This window comes from Chiloscyllium plagiosum, chromosome 14, assembly GCF_004010195.1.
Source record: "Chiloscyllium plagiosum isolate BGI_BamShark_2017 chromosome 14, ASM401019v2, whole genome shotgun sequence".
In the NCBI taxonomy this organism is placed as follows: Eukaryota; Metazoa; Chordata; class Chondrichthyes; order Orectolobiformes; family Hemiscylliidae; genus Chiloscyllium; species Chiloscyllium plagiosum.
In genome coordinates, this window is record NC_057723.1 from 19,480,713 (window position 1) to 19,503,067 (window position 22,355).

The 22,355-nt window shown below is 41.1% G+C and overlaps 1 protein-coding gene across 14 annotated transcripts in view; it reads left to right on the top strand.

Moving 5' to 3' along the window:
- The window catches only part of LOC122556528 (teneurin-2-like), a 1,106,639-nt gene that overhangs the window by 366,743 nt on the left and 717,541 nt on the right, over window positions 1-22,355 (top strand). For 12 of the 14 annotated variants that reach the window (XM_043703277.1, XM_043703278.1, XM_043703280.1 and 9 more), the window contains exon 4: window positions 18,194-18,463. The exons of the other annotated variants lie outside the window; for them this stretch is intronic. In XM_043703277.1, coding sequence (XP_043559212.1) covers window positions 18,194-18,463 — 270 coding nt within the window. The remainder of the gene's footprint in view (window positions 1-18,193; window positions 18,464-22,355) is intronic. 14 annotated transcript variants of the gene reach the window in all.

The window sequence follows — 22,355 nt, forward strand, 5'->3', positions numbered from 1 at the left end:
AGAGTATTGAGTACAGGAGTTGGGAGGTCATGTTGCAGCTGTACAGGACATTGGTTAGGCCACTGTTAGAATATTGCGTGCAATGCTGGTCTCCTTCCTATTGGAAAGATGTTGTGAAACTTGAAAGGGTTCAGAAAAGATTTACAAGGATGTTGCCAGGGTTGGAGGATTTGAGCTATATGGGGAGGCTGAACAGGCTGGCATTGTTTTCCCTGGAGCGTCGGAGGTTGAGGGGTGACTTTATAGAGATTTTAAAAATCATGAGGGGCATGGATAGGATAAATAGATAAAGTCTTTTTCCTGGGGTCGCGGAGTCCAGAACTTGAGGGCAAAGGTTTAGGGTGAGAGGGGAAAGATATAAAAGAGACCTAAGGGGCAACGTTTTCCACGCAGATGGTGATATGTGTATGGAACGAGCTGCCAGAGGAAGTGGTGGAGGCTGGTACAATTGTAACATTTAAAAGACATTTGGATGAGTATATGAATAGGAAGGGTTTGGAGGGTTATGGGCCGGGTGCTGGCAGGTGGGACTAGATTGGGTTGGGATTTCTGCTCGGCATGGACGGGTTGGACTGAATGATCTGTTTCCATGCTGTACATCTCTATGACTCTTCGACTCTGTGTGTTTTCACTTGTTAAGTCTTGGCTTATTTTTTCAGGAAATCATTGCTTTGAATGCCTCCAAACTATGTTTCCAGGTCAGCCATACTACAGTGTGAAAATGGCTCTAATCAAAGTCACAAATGATAACTTATTCAGTAATGTCCTTCAGGGAGTGAAATTTGCCATCCTTATCCAGTCTGGCCTATACATGATTTCAGACCCATAGGAATATGGCTGACTCACAAATATCATCTGTGTTGACATAGTAATCCACTTAATTCAAGGGCACTTTGTGATGGGCAACATATTCTGGCTTTGTAAATGACATCCACATCTCAGAGAAAGAGTAAAGAGAATAAAAAATGTCTGTTAGTGTTACATCATCTCTTTGCCCTCTTTAGCCTGTCTGCATCCTTTGGCACAGTTATCTACACCATCCAACACCTCTCCATATTTAATCAGCAAGGGGGAACTGCATTTGACCTGTATGCATTCTTACTTCTCAAAATGTGGATATAGAATCATTTGAATTGGATTCTCTTTCTGCTGTTACAATGTGACTTTCAGTCTGTCTCAAGGCAATCCTTGACCCCGTTTCTGTTTCATGCTGCCCCTTGGCAATATATCCAAAAGAACAGCTTGAGCTTGTATATGTAACAACTAACCCTTGCTCATCAGCACAACTCCCCAGCATTAGCACGCCATCCCAACCCCATCCACAATATCTATATTATCAGACTGATTGTCAAGCATCCAAAACTGGATTAGCAGAACTATCGCACAACTAAATATTGGGAGACCAAAACAATTGCATGCAGGCCTACCACAAACATTTTTTTTTTCATTCTTGAGATATCCTTTTGTGCTTTTGAATGTCACTGGTCAGGCCAACATATATTGCCCATGCCTAAGTGGCTATTGGTAGGTGTGAGCTACCCCTTGAGTACCTAATGCACTGTCAGTATTTCCACTTCTGTTTTAGAAGACATTTCAAGACATTGACTGAGTGACTATATTGTTTCAAATCACGTTCATCTGCGACTTTCAAGTGGATCTGTAGATGATGGTGCTCCCATATGTTTGTAGACGTAGTAGAGGTCAAGGATTTGGAAAAGAATATCGACGCAGCCTTGGAAAATTGCTTCTGTGCATCTTGTAGATGATGCATATTTGCTGTCACTGTATGTCAGTGGTGGAAGATGTAAATATTTAATGTTGTAAATGGGGAGGCCATTAGGCAATTGGCTTTGTACTGAATGATGTTTCGCTGGTCAGGTGTTGTTGTAGCTGCACTCATCCAAGCAAATGAAGAGCATTCCATAACTTTCCTTCTGCCTTTGAGATGTTGGACAGACTTTGGGAAGGCAGGAAGTGATTTAAAATGTCCAATCTCTGACCTGCTCCTGTAGATTGCGCAGTAATTGGCATTGTACTGGACAGTGTCAAACTTCTTAAGTGATGATTGGAAGGTAAGGTCACTAATAAAGCAGTCTGCTTAGGGACCAATTACTTTTTAGTTTTAAAGTAGACAAGAGATGAAATCCAAGGGACTTATTAAGAATGGTAATACAATCTCCAATTTATGTACAACTTATTTCTGACTCCCAGATTAATGTGTAATAGACATGGGTAATACATTGTAATCAAACAACCTACAGTACATATAAAATAAGCAAATGCAACTCAAGGTAGATTGCACAGATTTTTGAACAGCTCACCCAAATGTTAATGATACATTAATGCATCATTAAATGTTTTTGGACTTCACAAGGGATTATTGCACTTTGAAAGTTCCTTTCAAGAGGTATTTCATCATGAACTGCCTTGATGACCACTCAAGTTCTGGTCAGTTACCCTCAATTTCTGTGTCCACTCTTCCCTGAGCTCTTTCTGAACCTCAGTGCTTATTCACCGACACACTTTCCAGCATTTCACTGACACCTTGCTTCACTAAGCTAGGTATGTTCCTTGGTTTCAACTAAATCCTAATCTTACTTAGTTGGACAAAGCAAATGCCATCCATGGGCTTTCCAAACCTCACTGTCAGCTGCACTGATCAAATAATGCCATCCTGTTTCTACTGAGCTGGCACAACTTTCAGAACTTCTCCTAAGCCCTGTCTACAATACCAAACTCTCTAATAACTTCAGTCATAATTATCCCAGTCCCAAGCCTCCAACTCTGCACCACCCTCCGGACCCATCCATCACTGCCCCCTCTGACCTATCACCTTCATCGACCTATCGCTTTCCCAGCTACTCCCCCCCCCCCCCACCCCCCCCCCCCCCCCTCCTATCGCTTTCCCAGCTACTCCCCCCCCCCCCAAACCCACCCTCCTCCCATTTATCTCTCAGCCCCAACCCACAAGTCTCATTCTTAATGATGGGCTTATGCCCAAAATGTCGATTCTCCTGCTCCTTGGATGCTGCCTGACCCGCTGAGCTTTCCCAGCACCATACTCTCAACTCTGACCTCCATCATCTGCAATCCTCACTTTCTCCTACTAACTGTTTGACCAAGTTTTAAATCCTAATAGATATCTGACTGCTCTTGACTTCAGTAGAGTGCAATGGTAGAAAGCAAAGAACTGTGGCTGCTATAAATCTGAAAGAAAAATAGAAATTGCTTAAGAAACTCAGCAAATCTGTCAACATCTGTGAAGAGAAAGCAGAATTAATGTTTCTGGTCCTGTAACTCTTCTGCAGATGATACACTGTAGGACAGTCTGGTACAGTTGCCTTTTCATCAATAGATGTGAACAATTCATATCTGTATAGCAATGGCTTCTCTTTCTCAGAGGCCTTCCATGATCCGTAGCTACATAGAGCTTTTCAGTTGCTCCACGACTTCCCTGAGCACTCCAACTACACAGACGTCATACATCAGTTACTAGCCCTACAGTACAGCTAAAAATCAGCACTCCTAACATGGAGTCGGCATCAGACAAAATCTGGGTCCGCTACATAGATGACACCTTTGTCATCACAAAACGAAACAAGATAGAAGAGTCATTTAACATCATCGACAACACCCTCACAGGCATAAAGTTCACCAAGGAGGAAGAAACTGACAACAAACTCGCATTCCTGGACGTCGAAAGAAAGGACAACAGAGAACTACAAACCTGCGTGTACAGAAAACCAACAAACACTGACCAAATACTTAACTACACCAGCAACCATCCCAACACACACAAACAAAGCTGTCTCAGAACACTATTCCAATGAGCCACCTCACACTGCAGCACAGACGAACTTCGGAAAACAGAGGAGAACCACCTATACAATGTATTCAAGAAGAACGGATACTCAAAAAATACAGTCTACAAAATTCCATGCAAGGACTGCCACAAACACTACTTAGGACAAACAGGAAGAAAGTTAGCCACCAGGATACACGAACACCAGCTAGCCACAAAAAGACACTACCCTCTCTCCCTCGTAGCCCTACACACGGATGAAATAACCCACCATTTCGACTGGGACAACACATCTATCCTGGGACAGGCTAAGCAAAGACATGCCAGATAATTCCTAGAGGCCTGGCACTCCAACCACAACGCCATAAACAAACACATAGATCTAGATACCATCTATCAACCCCTCAGAAAACGAATAGGAAATTATATCACCACAAACCCCAGGAACCCCATCCAGGACAAACATATAAATAGAAAGCAGGAGACAACAGCTTTGTTTCACTTGGAGGTCACCATTGATGATGTTACCTAGCCAGGTAATGAAACATCTGGATCTGAAACCTACAGCTCAGCGAGCAAACCTACACCCTAAATCTGACTTCTTCATATACTTCCTGACCTTTGACTTCTTTTTGTCTTTTCTGAGCTCCATTTCAGTGACTGTTGGTAATAATGCAGTAAGCTTTTTCCCCCTTGTCAGGCTGAATTGAATGTTCTAGCTAATAAGTCCCTGGGAATTACAGACCAGTTTGTACCACAGACCATCTGTGGTAAGCAAGGCACTGGAAAGGATTCTGGATAAAACATAGTTTGATTAAATATAGTCAGCATGGCTTTGTGAGGGGCAGGTCATGCCTTACAAGCCTGGAATTCTTTGAGGATGTGACAAGAGAAGTTGATGAAGGCCAAGCTGTGGATGTGTTTTTTTTGGATTTCAATAAGGCATTTGATATGGTTCCCCAAGATAGGCTCTTCAGAAAGCAAGGAGGCATGGGATACAGGGAAATTTGGCTGTTCGGATACAGAATTGGTCGGCTGAAAGAAGATAGCGAGTGGAAAGTATTCCGTCTGAAGATCGGTGACCAGTGGTGTCCCACAGGGATCTGTTCTTGGACCTCTGCTGTTTGTAGTTTTTATAAATGACTTGGATGAAGAAATGGAAGGATGGGTTAGTAAGTTTGCCGATGACACAAAGGTCAGTGGAGTTGTCAATAGTGTCGAGGGCTGTTGCAGGCTACAGATGAAGTTCAACCTGGATACATCGAAGGGATTCTTTTTGGAATGTCAAATTTGAAGGCCGAATACAAGGTTAAAGACAGGACTCTTGGCAGTGTGGAGGGACAGTGGGATCTTGGGGTCCATGTACATAGATCCCTCAAAGTTGCCACCCAAGTTGATAGCATTGTTAAGGCGGCGTATGGTTTAGATTAGATTAGATTACAGTGTAGAAACAGGCCCTTCGGCCCAACAACTCCACACCGACCCGCCGAAGCGAAACCCACCCATACCCCTACATTTACCCTTTACCTAACACTACGGGCTATTTAGTATGGCCAATTCACCTGACCCTGCACATCTTTGTGATGTGGGAGGAAACCGGAGCACCCGGAGGAAACCCACGCAGACACGGGGAGAATGTGCAAACTCCACACAGTCAGTCGCCTGAACCCGGGAATTGAACCCGGGTCTCTGGCGCTGTGAGGCAGCAGTGCTAACCACTGTGCCACCGTGCCGCCCATGGTGTTTTGGCTTTCATTACCTGGGGGATTGTGTTTAAGATCCATGAGGTTTTGCTGTTGCTCTAGAAAACCCTGGTTAGACCACACTTGGAATATTGTGTCAAGTTCTGGTTGCCTCATTATAGGAAGGATGTAGATGCTTTAGAGAGGGTGCAGAGGAGATTTACCGGATGCTGCCTGGATTAGCGGGCTTGTCTTATGAAGAGAGGTTGAGTGAGCTAGGGCTTTTCACACTGGAAAGAAAAAGAAAGATGACTTGATAGAGGTATACAGAGAGGCATAGATAGAGTAGATAACTAGAGACTATTCCCCAGGGGAGAAATGGCTGTCATGAGGGGTCATAATTTTAAGGTGATTGGAGGAAGGTATGGGGGAGATGTCAGAGGTAGGTTCTTTAGCTGAGAGTGGTGGGTGCGTGGAATGCACTGCCAGCAGTGGTCGTAGTGTCAGAGACATTAGGGACATTTACGTAATTACTGGACAAGTATATTAACAAAGATAAATTGAAGGGTGTGTAGGTTAGGTTGATGTTAGATTAAGATAAATGCTCAGCACAACATCGTGGGCCAAAAGGCCTGTACTGTGCTGTACTCTTTTATGTTCTGTGTTCTAAATCTTGTAACATTCAGAGCATACTCAGCATTTGTCATCATGTCGTGGAGATGTGCAGCATGGAAACAGACCCTTCAGTTGAACTCATCCGATGCTGAACAGATATCCAAAATCACCTGAAGAATCATGGACACCATTAACTTTTAACTCCAAGATTTGCTTTCTAAAAGAAGTCTGCCTTTGCCAAAAATGATTGCAGTTATAATTTCAGTCACTGGCAAAGACTTGTGTGGGACTCAAGGAATGTTGCACCTGTAGAATGTCAGAGAAATCTCAAACAGATGTAAACAGCAAGAGATAAGGAGGAGCTGACTGTCTCCCCACAGTTAGCAGGAAGTTACCTCTTGCAACTTATTTGAGTTTGACCTTCTAGAAATATACAAAATCAAGAGTAATAAACAGACAACAATTCTGGTGTTTGTATGTTACTGGCCTGACATTCTACTAGATGTACTAATGTGCTGTGAGCACCACAATGCTAAGAACAGCCAGTTAAACACCCCTGCACAGCAGATCAAACAAAATGGAAAAAATCCATTCCCCATCAAGTAATGCCAGGCAGCCAATGTTGAAAGTTATTAGAAGAGAAGCCTCTCAATCAACTTACAAAGGCAAGTGTTTAGAAATCAAACAGACAACTACCAGTGTCAAAATTACCAGTATCTTGTCTTCACAAACAATTCAGAGACTAAATTAGTTTTAAATTTTGTCTTTTTCAACTTAACTCTTGCGTGTGTGTTTGTTGTGTTACTCTTCCTTCTCATGTTTAGTATTTAATAAATTTACTTTTTTTGTTATTTCAAAAAATCTTGGTTAAACTGGCTCCTTTTAAAACATGAATTGATTTGGATCTAGGAGAAAGGCACCTTCAAAGGCTTTTAAAATTAGTGTCATTGCAACCAGCGAGGGAGCAGATGAATAGTCAAGAGAGTTAACTCACACCTCCTCACTGGGCACCTTAAAGGTTTGAAGTATCCCATCTGGACGTATATCAAACTGAGGAACCTCAGCTGGAGAATGGTTACAACAAATTTCACAGAGAATACTACCATACCCAGTACAAAAGAAATGGATAAAACTACAGAATTTCACCATATTCAATAAACCACAATGCAACATTTTAGAATGTCAAAAGGTGCTGTGTAAATTCAGGTAACTGTTGTTGGTAATAGGACAACTGAATTAACTGAATGATGACTCTCTAGCAGTATGATAACTTTAATGATTTTTCTTCTGAAAAATGGAACTCTATCGCCACAACATATCTCCACAACCATATGCATGAAACAGTATAGATGGCAAGACACAGTATGTTGAGGGCTCATCATATGGAGATGCAGAACAGCACTGGAGCAACCACAGAATCATAGATCTACCAATGGGGGTGAATAATAAGCTGAAATGACAGCTACAGAGACCCAGGTGCCAGCATGACAGTTGGCATGGCTGAGACCACCTGCAAAAGAGTGGAATGCTAGGAAAAGGTTGGCTGGAGGGAGAACGGGCAGATAGAAGAACATACTGGTCATGAATAGAGATGTGCAATAGCCTCAAAAAGGTAGCTGGATCTGGAAAAAGACCAGAAAGGGACAATCTAGACAATATAAACAACGTCAAAGTTAGCTGCAGCTCAAAAAATAACAAGGAATATTGCAGCTGGTTTCAAGAAATGGCATGGGCAAGAGAGACAGCTGGGAATATATACCGGGCATGCAAGTAGCAGACCTTAGAAACAAGACTCCATGAAGGAGCATCTGGTAAACTGTGGGGGAGAGGGAAACACAAATAGATTAAAAACAATAGCAGCTGAGACTTGCAATGATGCTTCATTTAGTCATACACTTTGTGCCGAGATGGACAGCTATGCAATCAGTTTTCTGTTCAATCAATCCTAAGTATGTTCCTTTCAGTAATAGCATAGAGTACAACTTTACTGTTGAAAACATAATGACTTTTATTTGACCTATTAATTAGACAAAATCAATGCAAAACATATGATCCAATATTAAATATTGCTGCATTCTGAAGATATGTTAATATTTTCTGGTCTCAAATTCTGAGATCAGAACATATTTTGGCTTTCAGCTAAAAGCTTTCAGTGACCTCACAGCTCTGCAACACTGAAGGTATTATTAGCACGTACAAATGAATGCCGAGCAGCATGTGTATGTGTCGAACAATGTTGGAGTACCTGAGGATGTGGCTGGAAGAGGTCAAGGCATCTTAGTTGTTCCCATGTTCAACAAAATCAACAAAACCAATATAACATCGAGCTAAAGTAGAAAATGCTGAAAACACTTAACAGGACTAGCAGTATCGGTAAAGAGAGAAACAGAGTTAATGTTTCAGGGTGATGACATTTCATCAGCTCTGATGATGAAAATCTCTGTTTATCTCCACAGATGCAGCCTGTCCAGCTGGGCACTTCCAGCATTTTCTGTTTGTATTTCAGATTCCAGCAACCACTGAGTACTGTTTTTGTTATAACCATCAATCTGTTGTGCTAATATACTTGTATACAAACCAAAGGATTTGTGATCAACTTGTACTTTATTAATTATGGGCGTGGTGCTGTTTAAACTGCTAATGATCATTTCTCCCTTCTATTCTCTATTCTTCTTCTGACCGCTATCATTTTTTGTTCTCCTGACGCTCCCTGCAGGTCCCACACGTCCTTCAGCATCCTCTGAGTCAGTTTGGACTCTTGTTCTGCTATAAATCCGGTGATAGAACCCTCTGACCTTCAATCAATGTTTACAACATTTTTCTCATTCATCTCTCCTGCCTGCATTTTTTATGTTTCATACTGAGCATGGATGCCACCTGCAAAATTCCCTGTTCAGCTCTGCAAAGATTGGTTCAGCACGAATTGAGCTCACTCTAATTTCTGTGCCAATTCTATCAACAAGAGCTCTTGCTAGCAATCTATCCTTTTCTAACGTTTCCTATACTCAGTCGCCCTCCAGATTATTTGTTACCCAACTGAATTGTCTCATGTCAGTTTACCACGCTAATTATAGTTGGTAAATGAAATGTATTCACCAATTTTGTAGTGCTGCTCCAATAGTTTAAGGTGAGTATCCTGTACATGACAACAGCTGTTGTCTTAATTTTATTTCATGATCAACTGCTGGAGACAGAGTGAGGGATTTTACGATCATTTTATTTGAGCAATGCAAGGAGAGATATGCCTCAATTATTACACTGAAAACTCCAAACTATACAGAAAAGTTGAGTATCTTATACCATTATCTACATTAAAATCCATTTCAGTACACAACAAATAAAACAGATGTACCTTCTGTATTACAGGTTAATATGCTAAGGTCACCTTAACCCAACTCAGTATAAACAATCATTCTTGCCTGATGTTGCTATCTCTTCTTATATCAGTGTCTGTCCTGCACTGTCTCCTTCTAAGCCATTCTTAGAATGTTTTCATTAACATTGTCTCCTGGTTACACAAATGCCTATGGACATGAGATTTTAAGCTGCTTTTGATTCATTTCATTCAAAGATAAAAACTTGCTTTCTACTTTAGTATGGAAATATCATTAACCCTTAGAGTTTAAAAATCTAAGTTTTTCTCCAACAATATAATCAGGGATTCAAGATCACTCAGCAGGAGAGTTTGTAACACTTATAAGTTGGTCAGTTCATACCTTGATGTCTATATCCTGTTCTGATCACCAAGATACAAAGGAGATGCTTGTGAATGCTGGAGGGACTGCACAAACTGATTTCTGTATCAGAGATCTGAGGTGAAAGGAAAAATGACTGTTCTTACAAAAGCAGGAGGTTTTAAACATATAATGAAAAAGACAATACAAACTTCAATTTTCAACAAAATTAGAACAAGCATCCTAACTGGAAAACAAAAGCTTTGGAGTTGACATCATGTGATTCAACTTCATGGGAAGATTGGTCAATAATTGGATTGAAATTCTGGACATTAACAAGGTTATTAATGATATGTGTATTCATGTGTATTCAATGGTTTTCCTTATCTATAAGTATCTGTAATCTTGCAAATACTGAAATAACGACCATCATTAAACTGAATATATATTTGGTGAACCTACAGGTGCACTACCTCGGGGAATCTGGAATCTGGCCATAACATTGTAGTGACTGCTGTATCACAGCAGGCTGTAATGCTACTGTGAGCATTTCATGTCAATCAGCTGCAGGGTGATGTTAATCAGTTGATAACTTCCAATGACAGTTTGCAAAGCATTGTTAAAATCAAATGGAGGGAGTACTGGACACCATGTGGAACATTTAAAATATATTTTAAAACCTCAGAAACCACTGAGTCCTGTCCTGATCAAAACAGGAGTTCAGCCATGTGCCTTGATCGCATATTAATATTCCAAATTGATCAGTCAAACAGACCAAGCTGGACTGGACAGCAGAGCTGAGTGGGATGGCAAACATGGATTTATGAATAAGATGTCTCAATGCTACTGGCAGATAATTTAACTCGATAAATACCTTTTGCTTCACAACTGCAAGTACCTTGGGGCAAAGCCCACTTGTTCGCTGCTGCTGGTGATATTTGTGCAAATTTGACAGCAGATTGGTCATTGCTAAATAAATATTCACTGACAGCTATTTGAAGAATGAGGGGAGTAACTTTAACCAAGTTCACCAGCGTAAGCATACTGGCATGCTTATAGAACTATGAAAGTCTTTCCTCTGCATTGGCATTTCCATTTGGAAAGGATTGTTTCTAAAAAAGTATTTTATTTGAAAAATGCATGCCACAACTTTAATAGTGCCAGTCTTTCCTCACAGACAATGGGAGTATTATAGATAAGATGTATTAATCAGGATAGCTACTTGCAACAGCCATCTCAAAGACTCTCATGGACTCTCTCCAAAACATGGACTGTGAGCTGCCAATGTGCTCCAGAAAGGGCAGTGTCTTAGCCCATTATTAAGGATGAGATTGCAGAGTACTTGGAAATACATGGTAAAATAGGCCATGAGTGAGCACGGTTTCATCAAGGGGAGGTCAAACAGTGAATGTCATAGAGCCATGGAGTCAGAAGTGTACAACACGGAAACAGACCTTTTGATCCAACTCGTCTATGCCGACCAGATATCACAACCTAATCTATCCCATTTGCCAGCACTTGGCCCATATACCTCTAAACCCTGCCTATTCATATACCCATCCAGATGGCTTTAAAATGTTGCAATTGTACCAGCCTCCACCACTTCCTCTGGCAGCTCATTCCATACACATACCACCCTCTGAGTGAAAAGGTTGTCCCTTAGCTCTCTTTTATATCCTTCCTTGTCACCTTAAACCTATGCCCTCTAGTTCTGATTTACCCTATCCATTCCCCTCATTATTTTGTAAACCTCGATATAGCTCAAATCCTCCAACCCTGGCAACATCCTTGTAAATCTTTTCTGAACCCTTTCAAGTTTCACAACATCTTTCCAATAGGAAGGAGACCAGAATTGCATGCAATATTCCAAAAATGGCCTAACCAATGTCCTGTACAGCCGCAAAATGACCTCCCAACTCCTATACTCAATACTCTGACCAATAAAGGAAAGCAAACAAAACACCACCTTCACTATCCTATCTACCTGTGACTCCACTTTCAAGGAGCTATGAACCAGCACTCCAAGGTCTCTTTGTTCAGCAACACTCCTGAGGACCTTACCATTAAGTGTATAAGTCCTGCTAAGATTTGCTTTCCCAAAATGCAGCATCTCACATTTATCTAAATTAAACTCCATCTGCCACTTCTCAGCACACTGGCCCATCTGATCAAGATCCCATTATAATCGGAGATAACTTTCTTCGCTGTCCACTACACCTCCAATTTTGGTGTCATTTGCAAACTTACTAACTGTACCTCTGATGTTCATATCCACCCTATTCATATAAATGACAAAAAGTAGCGGACCCAACACCAATCCTTGTGGCACTCCACTGGTCACAGGCCTCCACTCTGAAAAACAACCCTCCACCACCACCCTCTATCTTCTACCTTTGAGCCAGTTCTGCTTCCAAACGGCTAGTTCTCCCTGTATTCCGTGAGATCTAACCTTGTTAATTAGTCTCCCACGGGGAACCTTGTTGAACACCTTACTGAAGACCTATAGATCACGTTCAGTGCTCTGCCCTCATCAATCTTCACAAACTCACTCAAGTTCATGAGACATGATTTCCCATGCAGAAAGCCATGTTGACTATCCCAATCAGTCCTTACCTTTCCAAATACATATAAATCCTGTCCCTCAGGATTCCCTCCAACAACTTGCCCACCACTGATATCAGGCTCACTAGTCTATAGTTCCCTGGCTTGTTCTTACCACCCTCTTATATAATGGTACCATGTTCGCCAACCTCCGGTTTCTGGCACCTCACCTGTGACTATCAATGATACAAATGTCTCAGCAAGGGGCCCAGCAATCACTTCCCTCACTTCCCACAGAGTTCTGGGGTACAGATCCTGGAGTTTTATCCACCTTTATGCATTTCAAGACATCCAGCACTTCCTTCCCTGTAATATGGACATTTTTTCAAGATATCTTCCATGTCCTTTTTCACAGTAAACACTGATGCATCTCCCCCACCTCCTGCGGCACCACACAAAGGCCACCTTGCTGATCTTTGAGGGGCCCTATTCTTTCACTAGTTACCCTTTTGTCCTTAATGTATTTATAAAAAGGCCTTTGGATTCTCCTTAATGGTATTTGCCAAAGCTATCTCATGCCCTCCTGATTTCCCTCTTAAATATACTCCCACTACTTTTATACTCTTCTAAAGCTTCACTCAATCTCTCCTGTCTATACCTGGCATATGCTTCCTTCTTCTTCTTAACCGAACCCTCAATTTTTCTAGTTATCCAGCATTCCCTACATCTCCCAATCTTTCCTTTCACCCTAACAGGAATATACTGTCGTTATCTCATTTCTGAAGGCTTCCCATTTTCCACCCGTCGCTTCACCTGCTAGCATCTGCTCCCAGTCAGCTTTTGAAAGTTATTGCCTAATACCATCAAAATTAGTCTTCTTCCAATTTAGAACTTCAACTCTTAGATCTGGTCTATCCTTTACCATCACTATTTTAGCACCATTGGAATTATGGTCGCTGGCTCCAAAATGCTCCCCCACTGACACCTCAGTCACCTGTCCTGCCTTATTTCCCAAGAGTAGGTCAAATTTTCACTGGAACAAAGCTTTTCACTGTGCCTCAGTACACGTGACAATAAATTCAATTCAATTCAATTCAATTTCTACCTTCTCTAGTAGGTGCATCCACAAACTGACTCAGAAAACTTTCTTGTACACTCTTAACAAATTCCTCTCCATCTAAGCACTTTCCAAATATAGCAGTCCCAGTCTATATTTGGAAAATTAAAATCCCTACCATAACCACCCTATTATTCTAACAGAAACTGACACCTCCTTAGAAATTTGTTTCTCAATTTCCCGCTGACTATTAGGGGGTCTATAATACAATCCCAATAAGGCGATCATCCCGAATCTAATTTCTCGGTTCCATGCAAATAACTTCCCTGGATGTATTTCTGAGAAAATCCTCCCTAAGTGCAGATGTAATGCTATTCCTTATCAAAAATGCCACTCCCCCCTCTCCTCTCTCGCCTCCCTTTCTATCCTTCCTATAGCATTTGTATCCTGGAACATTAAGCTGCCAGTGCTGTCCATCCCTGAGCTACATTTCTGTAATTGCTATAATATCCTATTCCCATGTTCCGAACCATGGCTTGAGTTCATCTGCCTTCCCTGTTAGGCCCCTTGCATTGAAATAAATGCAGTTTAATTTATCAGTCCTACCTTGTTCTCTGCTTTGTTCCTGCCTACCCTGACTGTTTGACTGACGTCTTTTCTCAACTGTACCAGTCTCAGATTGATCTCTTTCCTCAGTATCTCCCTGGGTCCCACCCCCTCCTTACTAGTATAAATCCTCCCAAGCAGCTCTACCAAATCTCGCTGCCAGTATATTAGTGATCAATTTGGATTTCCTGAAGGACTTTAACAAGGCACCGCACAGGAGGCTGTTAAATAAGATAAAGACGCATGGTGTTAGGGGCAAGATACTGGCATGGATAGAGAATTGGCTGACTGACAGAAGGAGACCGTGAGCTCTACAAATGCTGTAGATCAGAGTGGAGAGTGTGTTGCTGGAAAAGCACAGCAAGTCAGGCAATATCCAAGGAGCAGGAGAATCGATGTTTCAGGCCGGAGCCCTTCATCAGAAAGCCTTTCCTGATGACTAGCAGAAGGCAGACAGCAGGCATAAATGGGTATTTTTTTCAGGATTACATCTGGAGACTAGTAGAGTTCCATTACTCATGTTATTACATGAATGATCTGGATAAAGGAACTGAGGGCATTGTTGCTAAGATTGCAAATGACACAAAGATAGGGGGAGGCACAAGTGGTGTTGAGGAAGCGGGCAGGCGGCAAAAGAATTTAGATAAGTTCGGAGAGTGGGTAAAGAAATGTCAGATTGAATACAATGTGGGAAAGTGTGAGGTTATGCATTTTGGTAAGATGAATAGAAGCATGGACTATTTCCTGAAATGAAGAAAAGCTTTGGAATCAGAAGCACAAAGAACTTGAGGTTTCTAGTTTAGGATTTTTTTAAAGTTGACATGTAGGTCCATTTGGCACTTAGAAGGACAAATACAATGATAGCATTCATTTTGAGAGGGACCACAATTGGAATATTCTGAGCCTTTTTTGGGCCCGCATCTAAGGAAGGATATATTGGCATTGAAGGGGATCCAGAGGAGTTTTACACGAATGATCCTAGGGATGAAGAGCTTGTCATATAAGGAGGAGTTGAAGACTCTGAGTCGGCACTCAATGGAGATTAAAAGGATGAGGGGAGATCTGATTGAAACTTACAAAATACTAAGATGCCAGGATAGAGTAGATATGGAGACGATGTTTCTACGAGTCGGAGAGACTAGGGCCCAAAAGCGTAACCTCAGAATGAAGGGACAACCCTTTATAACTGACATGAGAAAGGATTTCTCCAGCCGGAGAGTGGTGAATCTGTGGAACTCATTGCCACACAAGGCTGTGGAGACCAAATCATTGAGTGTATTTAAGAAAGAGATATTTGGATTGTTGATGAGTAAATGGATAATGGTTGAAGGCAGGAGAATGGGGTTGAGTAATATATCAGCCATGATCAAATGTTCGAGCAAACTCGATGGGTTGAATGGCCTAATCGTGCTTCTGTATCTTATGTTCATATGGTGTTCTAGAGGCTGCATATATTCACACACACCAAAATTTCTGTGGTGCAATAGTTATCATGTTTCTCGACAAACAAACGATTGTCAGTTTAAAAAATGGCAAAGACATTGTGAAGGTTTTGTGATGTAAGTGGTAGTTTCCCTAACTTTGGGCCAGAATTTTCAGGTTCAAGTCCTACCTTAGGTGTTTTGGCTCTGTAAGTGTGTCATAAGATATCCGAACTGGTTCATTTAAAAAAAACACACTCGGGACCCTGTTATGTTGAGGCAAAAAGACTTCCTTGTTGAAGAAAGGGTTGTGGACACTGCCAATTTCTGTTGCATTCCCCATAGTAATGCTCTGACCAATCATATACTTCCTAAAGTGTAGGTGCAGTACTCAAGTTGTGGCCTAACTACAGTTTTATGAAGGTATATCAGTGTCTTACAAAGAACAGGCAACTGTAGTGATGTGTTATGACATACCCAGTTAGGATTGCAGGGTAGGACAGTGTCATATTGAGAGAATGCCTGAGAAGCTCAGCAGGTCTGGCAGCATCTGTGGTGAGGGAAACAAAGTTCATTGTTTGAGTTCAGTATTCAAAATGAATACTTTGTGTCAGTGTTCACTAATGAGAGCAATGATGTGGATACAGAAAACCAGGAGAAGGACTGTGGTATACTTAAAGTACTGACAGAGAGGAGTTTCAGAATAGTCTGGCAGGCTGAAAAGTAGATAAGTATCTAGGGCCAGATGAAATGTAAACCAGGCTGTTGAGTAAGGCAAGGGAGAAACTGCAGGAGTGCTGGCAATCATTTTCAATTCCTCTCTAGCCATAGGGGAGTTGCCAGAGTACTAGAGGGAAGCCGATGTGCTACCATTACTAAAGAAGGCAGCAAGGGATAAACCAGGAAACTACAAGCCAGACTGTCTAATCTCAGTGGTGGGGAAATTATTGGGAGTAATTCTGAGGGATAGAATTAATCTGCACTTGGAGAGGCAAGGATTAATCATAAATGTCAGCATGGTTTTGCTAAAGGGAAGTCATGTCTGACCACGTTGATTGAATTTTTCAAAGAGGTAACAAGATCTATAGATAAGGGCAATTCATTCAGTTCTAGATTACATGAGAGACTGATAACAAGAGCCCATTGGACCCAAGGAAATTGGAAAATTGGTCCCAGATTTAGCTGAGTGGCAGAAAGGAGATGGTCACTGGAAGTTTGTGCCCAGTGGAGTTCTTTAAGTATTCATGCTGGGTCTCTTGCTGCCTGTGGTAGGTAAGAATGATTTAGACTTTAATGTAGAAAAGTTGGTCAGCAAGATCACAGATGATACAAAAATTGAAGGAGTGGTAAATCACGAAGAGATTGGCCTTAGATTTCATGAGGATATAGATTGTTTGGTCAGCTGGGCAAATAAGTGGCAAACAGAATTCAATCCAGATAAGTATGAAGTGATGCACTTGGGCAAGACAAACAATGTAAGGAAATACATAACAAGTGGTTGGATCCTGGAAAGCACCAAGAATTAGAGAGACATTGGTGTGCACATCCATTGGCTCCTAAAGGTAACAGCACAGGTTAAGTGGTTCACTACAGATGAAGTGGTTAAGAACCTATATAGTATACTTAGCTGAGGCACAAAGGTTAAGAGTAAGGAGGTTAGGGTAGAACTATCTGAAACGTTGGTTAGACCACAACTAAAGTGACGTGTAGTTCTGGACCCCATACAAAAAGGGGAATGTGACTGCACTCTGCACAAGAGATTTAAGAATATTGCCTGTGCTGGAGAGTTTCAATTATGAAGTTAAATTGGATAGACTGACATTGTTTTTCTTGGACCAGAGGAGACTGAGAGAGGACATGATCAAGATGTATCAAACTATAAGGGGTATAGACATCATAGACAAAAAAACATGTTTGCCTTTTGTGGAGAGATCAATACCAGGGGCATAGATTTAAGGTAAGGGGCGAACGGTTTAGAGCAGATGTGAGGAAATGCTTTTTCACCCAAAGAGTGGTGGGAATCTGGAACTCACTGTAAGGGTGGTGGAGGCAGAAACCTTCAACATTTAAGAAGTGTTTAGATGTGCACTTGCGACGCCAAGGCATACAAGGCTGTGGGCCAAGTGCTGGAAAATGGGATTAGGGTAGTTAGGTATCTGTTTGTGACTGGTACAGATATGATGGGTTGAAGGGCCGTTTTCTGTGCTATGTAACTCAATGCCTGTATGAATCTTCTTCAGAATTTCAGTTCTGAGGAACAGTTCATACGGGACTAAAAACATTCTCTGTCCACTGATGCTGGCAGACCTGCTGAGTTTCTCCAGCACTCATTGTGTTTGTTTCATGTTTCCAGTATCCACAATATTTTGTCCTTATTGAAGTGTCATAGTGAAAAATGTAGATTTCCAAGAGAGTTATAATGAGGAGTGTTGGATGTTTCAGAGAATGCTATAGTGAAGCGTGTGAGATATATTTTAATGGGAAATGTTTGGTAAGTGTAAGATAAATAAGAAGGGATTACAGCTGTGGATAAATCAAGAGGTATGAGAAGATGAGTGTACAAGTGCAAATAATTTCTGAAAGTTTATATTTTCTTTCTTAATACAAATTCACTGCTCGCAGTTATGGTTTTCAGGTTATTATGGGATTTTATTAGGAATGAGATAAAGAGCTCAGGCTGGAACTGACTGAGTTCCTTCTCACTGCTCACTAATATCTAATACTCTAGAGTATGATTGCACTGTCTCAGTAAATAGGGAGTGCGTGATGTGTATCCTTCTTTTGTTTATGTGCAGGAGCCAATTTCACACTGACAGAACTGGGAATCTGTGAGCCCTCCCCTCACCGCAGCACTGCTTATTGTCCAGACATGGGGCTCCTCCATCGTGGATATTCCCTCAGCGACGCTGACTCTGACACAGAAGGTGCCATTTCTCCAGAGCATGCTATTAGGTTATGGGGGAGGGGCATCAAATCCAGACGAAGCTCAGGGCTGTCCAGTCGAGAGAATTCAGCCCTCACATTGACTGATTCAGAGAACGAAAAGGATTCTGATGAGGAAGCAGGTATGTGCATTTAAGAGCTGGTAAAAGCACAGCTTTCAGTCTTGCCACCACATTGAAATGGGAAGTTGCTGTTCATTATAGTTTTGACTGTTTTTACTGCAGTGGCAGGATAAAGAGGATAAGTTTGCAAAGAATTCCATTCTATACAGACTTCCAGAAGGGCTTTTGTTCCTGATACCTTAGAAGGCATATTCTTATTTCCTGGTTTAGGTCCTAATGAAGTTTAGGGAGTGGCAGAATGCGATAATGAACATATATGATAAAGCCATGAAACTAGTGTCTTGTCATGGCTCAAAATCCAGTTTAAGTGGCTAGAGGTTTGAACTAAATAACTCATATATTTTAGTATTCCTCATAATTTCCAAGAATACATAAAACATAGCCAGTGCAGATTGACTGGTGTAGTACACCACTTGGTGAACAATGTTAAACTCTTGTGCCATCGACTCACTGACTTTGAGCAACTTTACTAACTGAACTATCAAGTAGTAAGGTCATATTGCTATACTTTTATTAGAGGGCCGCATTTTGACCCTTTCATTTTATAACGGAACCTCTTTATATGACAACAGTAAAAAGTGTTTGAACTGCAATAAAAGTACCAGGTTTTACTTCGCCAGCAGGTTTCCTGCTTCTACTTGTGAATGTATTAGCACAACATATGGCTGATTTATATGCTAACACCTAAGTATTTTCTATTTGCTGTAGGGGAAGCTAATCATTAAAGCAGCATTTGATTATGATTTAATTATTGACGGTTGCCTCTTTTAACATTTGGCTGGTCACTTCTTTGTGTTGAGTGTTTTCTTCTGTGTATATGTATTCCGTTTTAGCCCTTGGACGTGCTGATGTTGACTTTGTGGAAAAATTGCAGGAGTAGATTGCATTTGTAATGATAGTATTCAAGGAGTAGGGCTGCTTGGGATATCATTGAGATTTTTGGCACATAAAAGGATTGGACTGGGTATAGTGGGTAGGTCATTAAAGGTAGATAAAAACAGTAAGATTGCATGTCACACATAGAAAATACTATATGTTAGTCAAAGAGCTGGCCAAGATAGCATAAAGAATTTATGTTCAGAGAATTACTGGCTTCTGTGTAAAAAATACAATTGAAACATACAATGGGTGTAGTTATATCGTAATATTTTGACAGCAACTTGACAAGATTCCTGAATGAACAGCATGTTTCTATCAATAAAACTAAAGTTGCTACTTAACTGTGAAGACATACTAGAGCTTGGTTGATGGGTTCGAGGCTCTTTACCCATCCTTTTTATCATATATTGGGAGGCATGTGCAATAATAATGTTTTACAACACTCTGATGTGATATAGCAGAACTGGGAACAAGATCAATGTTTAAAGCCTTTGATATGAATGTAAATCTTTAATATAGGATTTAAGTCAACATTGATAAAAAATTTCTGTTGTTAGTTGAGCTTGCTGAGGTTTGCCTGGCTATCTGACGATTCTTTTAAACAGCATAGCTGCCTCAGACATTAATATGGATCATATAGATCAAACAAATGTAGGACGAATGGGTATGAACAAGCCACAGGTGTGTTTTTATTTCCGAGATTCATACAGCACAAAAGAAGGATACATCTTGCCTGGACCAACTTTCTGAGAGAGTTATTGATTAGTCCCCATTGCTTTGTTCTTTCCTCGTAGCCTTGTAAATATTTCATTGTTAAGTGTATATCCAATGTATTTTTGGAAGTTCTATTGAATCAGCTTCCACTTTCCACTCAGACAGTTCATTCCAGATCGTCATTAATTGGAGGGTGAAATAGATTTTCCTCAAAATCTTATATGTTTCCTTTGGCCATTGATCCACTTCACTGTAGAAATTATTTCTCTTTATGTATTTGGGCAAAAGCCCTTTCAATTTGGAATAATTAAATATTATTTTGTAGAAATGTATTGAATCAAATGACAAGGATGAAGCTGGATCAGCAAATATGATTGGGGAGATTATGTCTTCATGGAGTCAGCTTGTGAACTGACTTTTAAGTTAAAATGCATTCCACTGGCCATCCGTTTTGAGGTTGGAGTTTCTTAGCCCCATCATGCAGATATAAAATAAGTGGACAAGAAAAGTGAAAAGCTCACTTATGTGGTCAGATGTCCTACTAATGTTCTGTTCTCCCCTAACTTCCAGTGGTGGTGGTTGTGGGATGGTGAGAGGATGCTGCACAATTCTCCAAACTTGCCCACACCTAATGTAAAGCCAATTAAGCTCACTATAGGTTTCTTACATTTTTAATTGTTTCAGGACAGAAACAGAGTTTAAGCCATTGTCTGTGTCGGACCAACTACATGAATGTGAGCACTATGCCTGTGGCAAATCAGAAAGAATTGAAAAAAGGGAAATGAAAATGCTTTTCAATGTTTAAATCACATAGGCATCATTGTGGCAGCCTGTCAAAGGTCAGTGGAGGAACTGAAATAAAGAATGTTGCCAACTTAGGTCATCATCATCTTCTTGGCTTCACGTAGGCATTACAGGCAGTGGGCACAACCACCTAGACTCTACCTAAGCATCAGGAAGTCTGAAGCTGGAGCTAGGTGTTGCAGCCTCAGTGATTCAGGCTGTAGGGATAAAGAAAATCAGCTTGCACATGAAAGACAAAGCATTGGGCCTCAAGAGTCCAGACTAGATTGAAGATCTAGGTTCACAAAGGAGAAAGGTGCATTACTGGAAACACAGGATCAGCAGTCAGATGTGAATGATAGAACTAGAAGGAGCCTGTGAGTCTCCAGCTGGGTAGTCACAGATATTTGTGCTCTCATACATGTGGATCTATACAGTAGCTCACAGGAATTACACACCAGTGCTTCACCCAGGTGACAGAAAGCTGAACAACACTAGGCACAAATTACTAGGCCCACCAGAAAGACAGAGACCTTGAAGGCAGTGAGGCAAAGGACAGATCACTGGGGTACGGGCAGGAAGTGAGAGAGAAGGACAAACTAGAGGCAGTAGGAGATGACACTGAACAGAAAAGTGTCCCTATTTGCATGATAATGTGGCTTCCACTTGCCCTTCCAGGAAAAGACATCCTTCCTCTCCTCATGAATCTAGGTCTTGAGTTCCCCATGCCATCTTAGGTGCATATAGTACAGCAAAACCAGCAGCTTTGGTGATGGCTGACCTAGGTGATTGAAACATACCTCCATTCCTGATTACATTAGCTTTAATAGGACAGGAAACCTGTCTCCATGAAATTTAAGGTTTAATTCTGAGGTAGGTCAGTGAGTTTCTGACACAAAATCATATTTGACTCCTCTTTCCTGACTCCAAGGGGAAAACCATGACTCTGTCTACAGTTGTTCCTAATCATTCTTCTGCAGTTTTGCTGTACCAATAATGTGATGGAGCAAAACTTTTAATTAGACGTCACTATTCACTTGGCTAACATGCAAACCTTTGCTAGTATTATAAGTATCTTTAGATGTCCAGCCATGCAACAATAAATAATTGTGCAATACATCAATATATTTTACCTTCAAATCTGAATGTGAATAGGGATTTGTCTGCCTCTGTCTCTGTTTCATTCGGCTGTATTGGTTGTTGGTACAGAATTATCTGTCTTCGTGAAAATTCCAGGGGACGACAAACTTCTGACCACAAGTGGCTGGTAGGCTCATTACAAATAGAGGGAGAGGAATGTGATTTTCTCGTTGTGAAATGGGACATGATTGCCTCAGTGTAAATGGGACACCATTAATGTTGCCCCGAGGAAAAAAAAAGCTGCATACATATCTCCTGGAAGGAAGGTTTATAAGTGCGAATGTGAGTCTCCCACTGTGGCAATGAATGGCTCAGTACGAGCAGGATTATGTTTGTCCAAATATAAGTTTGTCTTTGTCAGTGGGGGAAGCTTTCT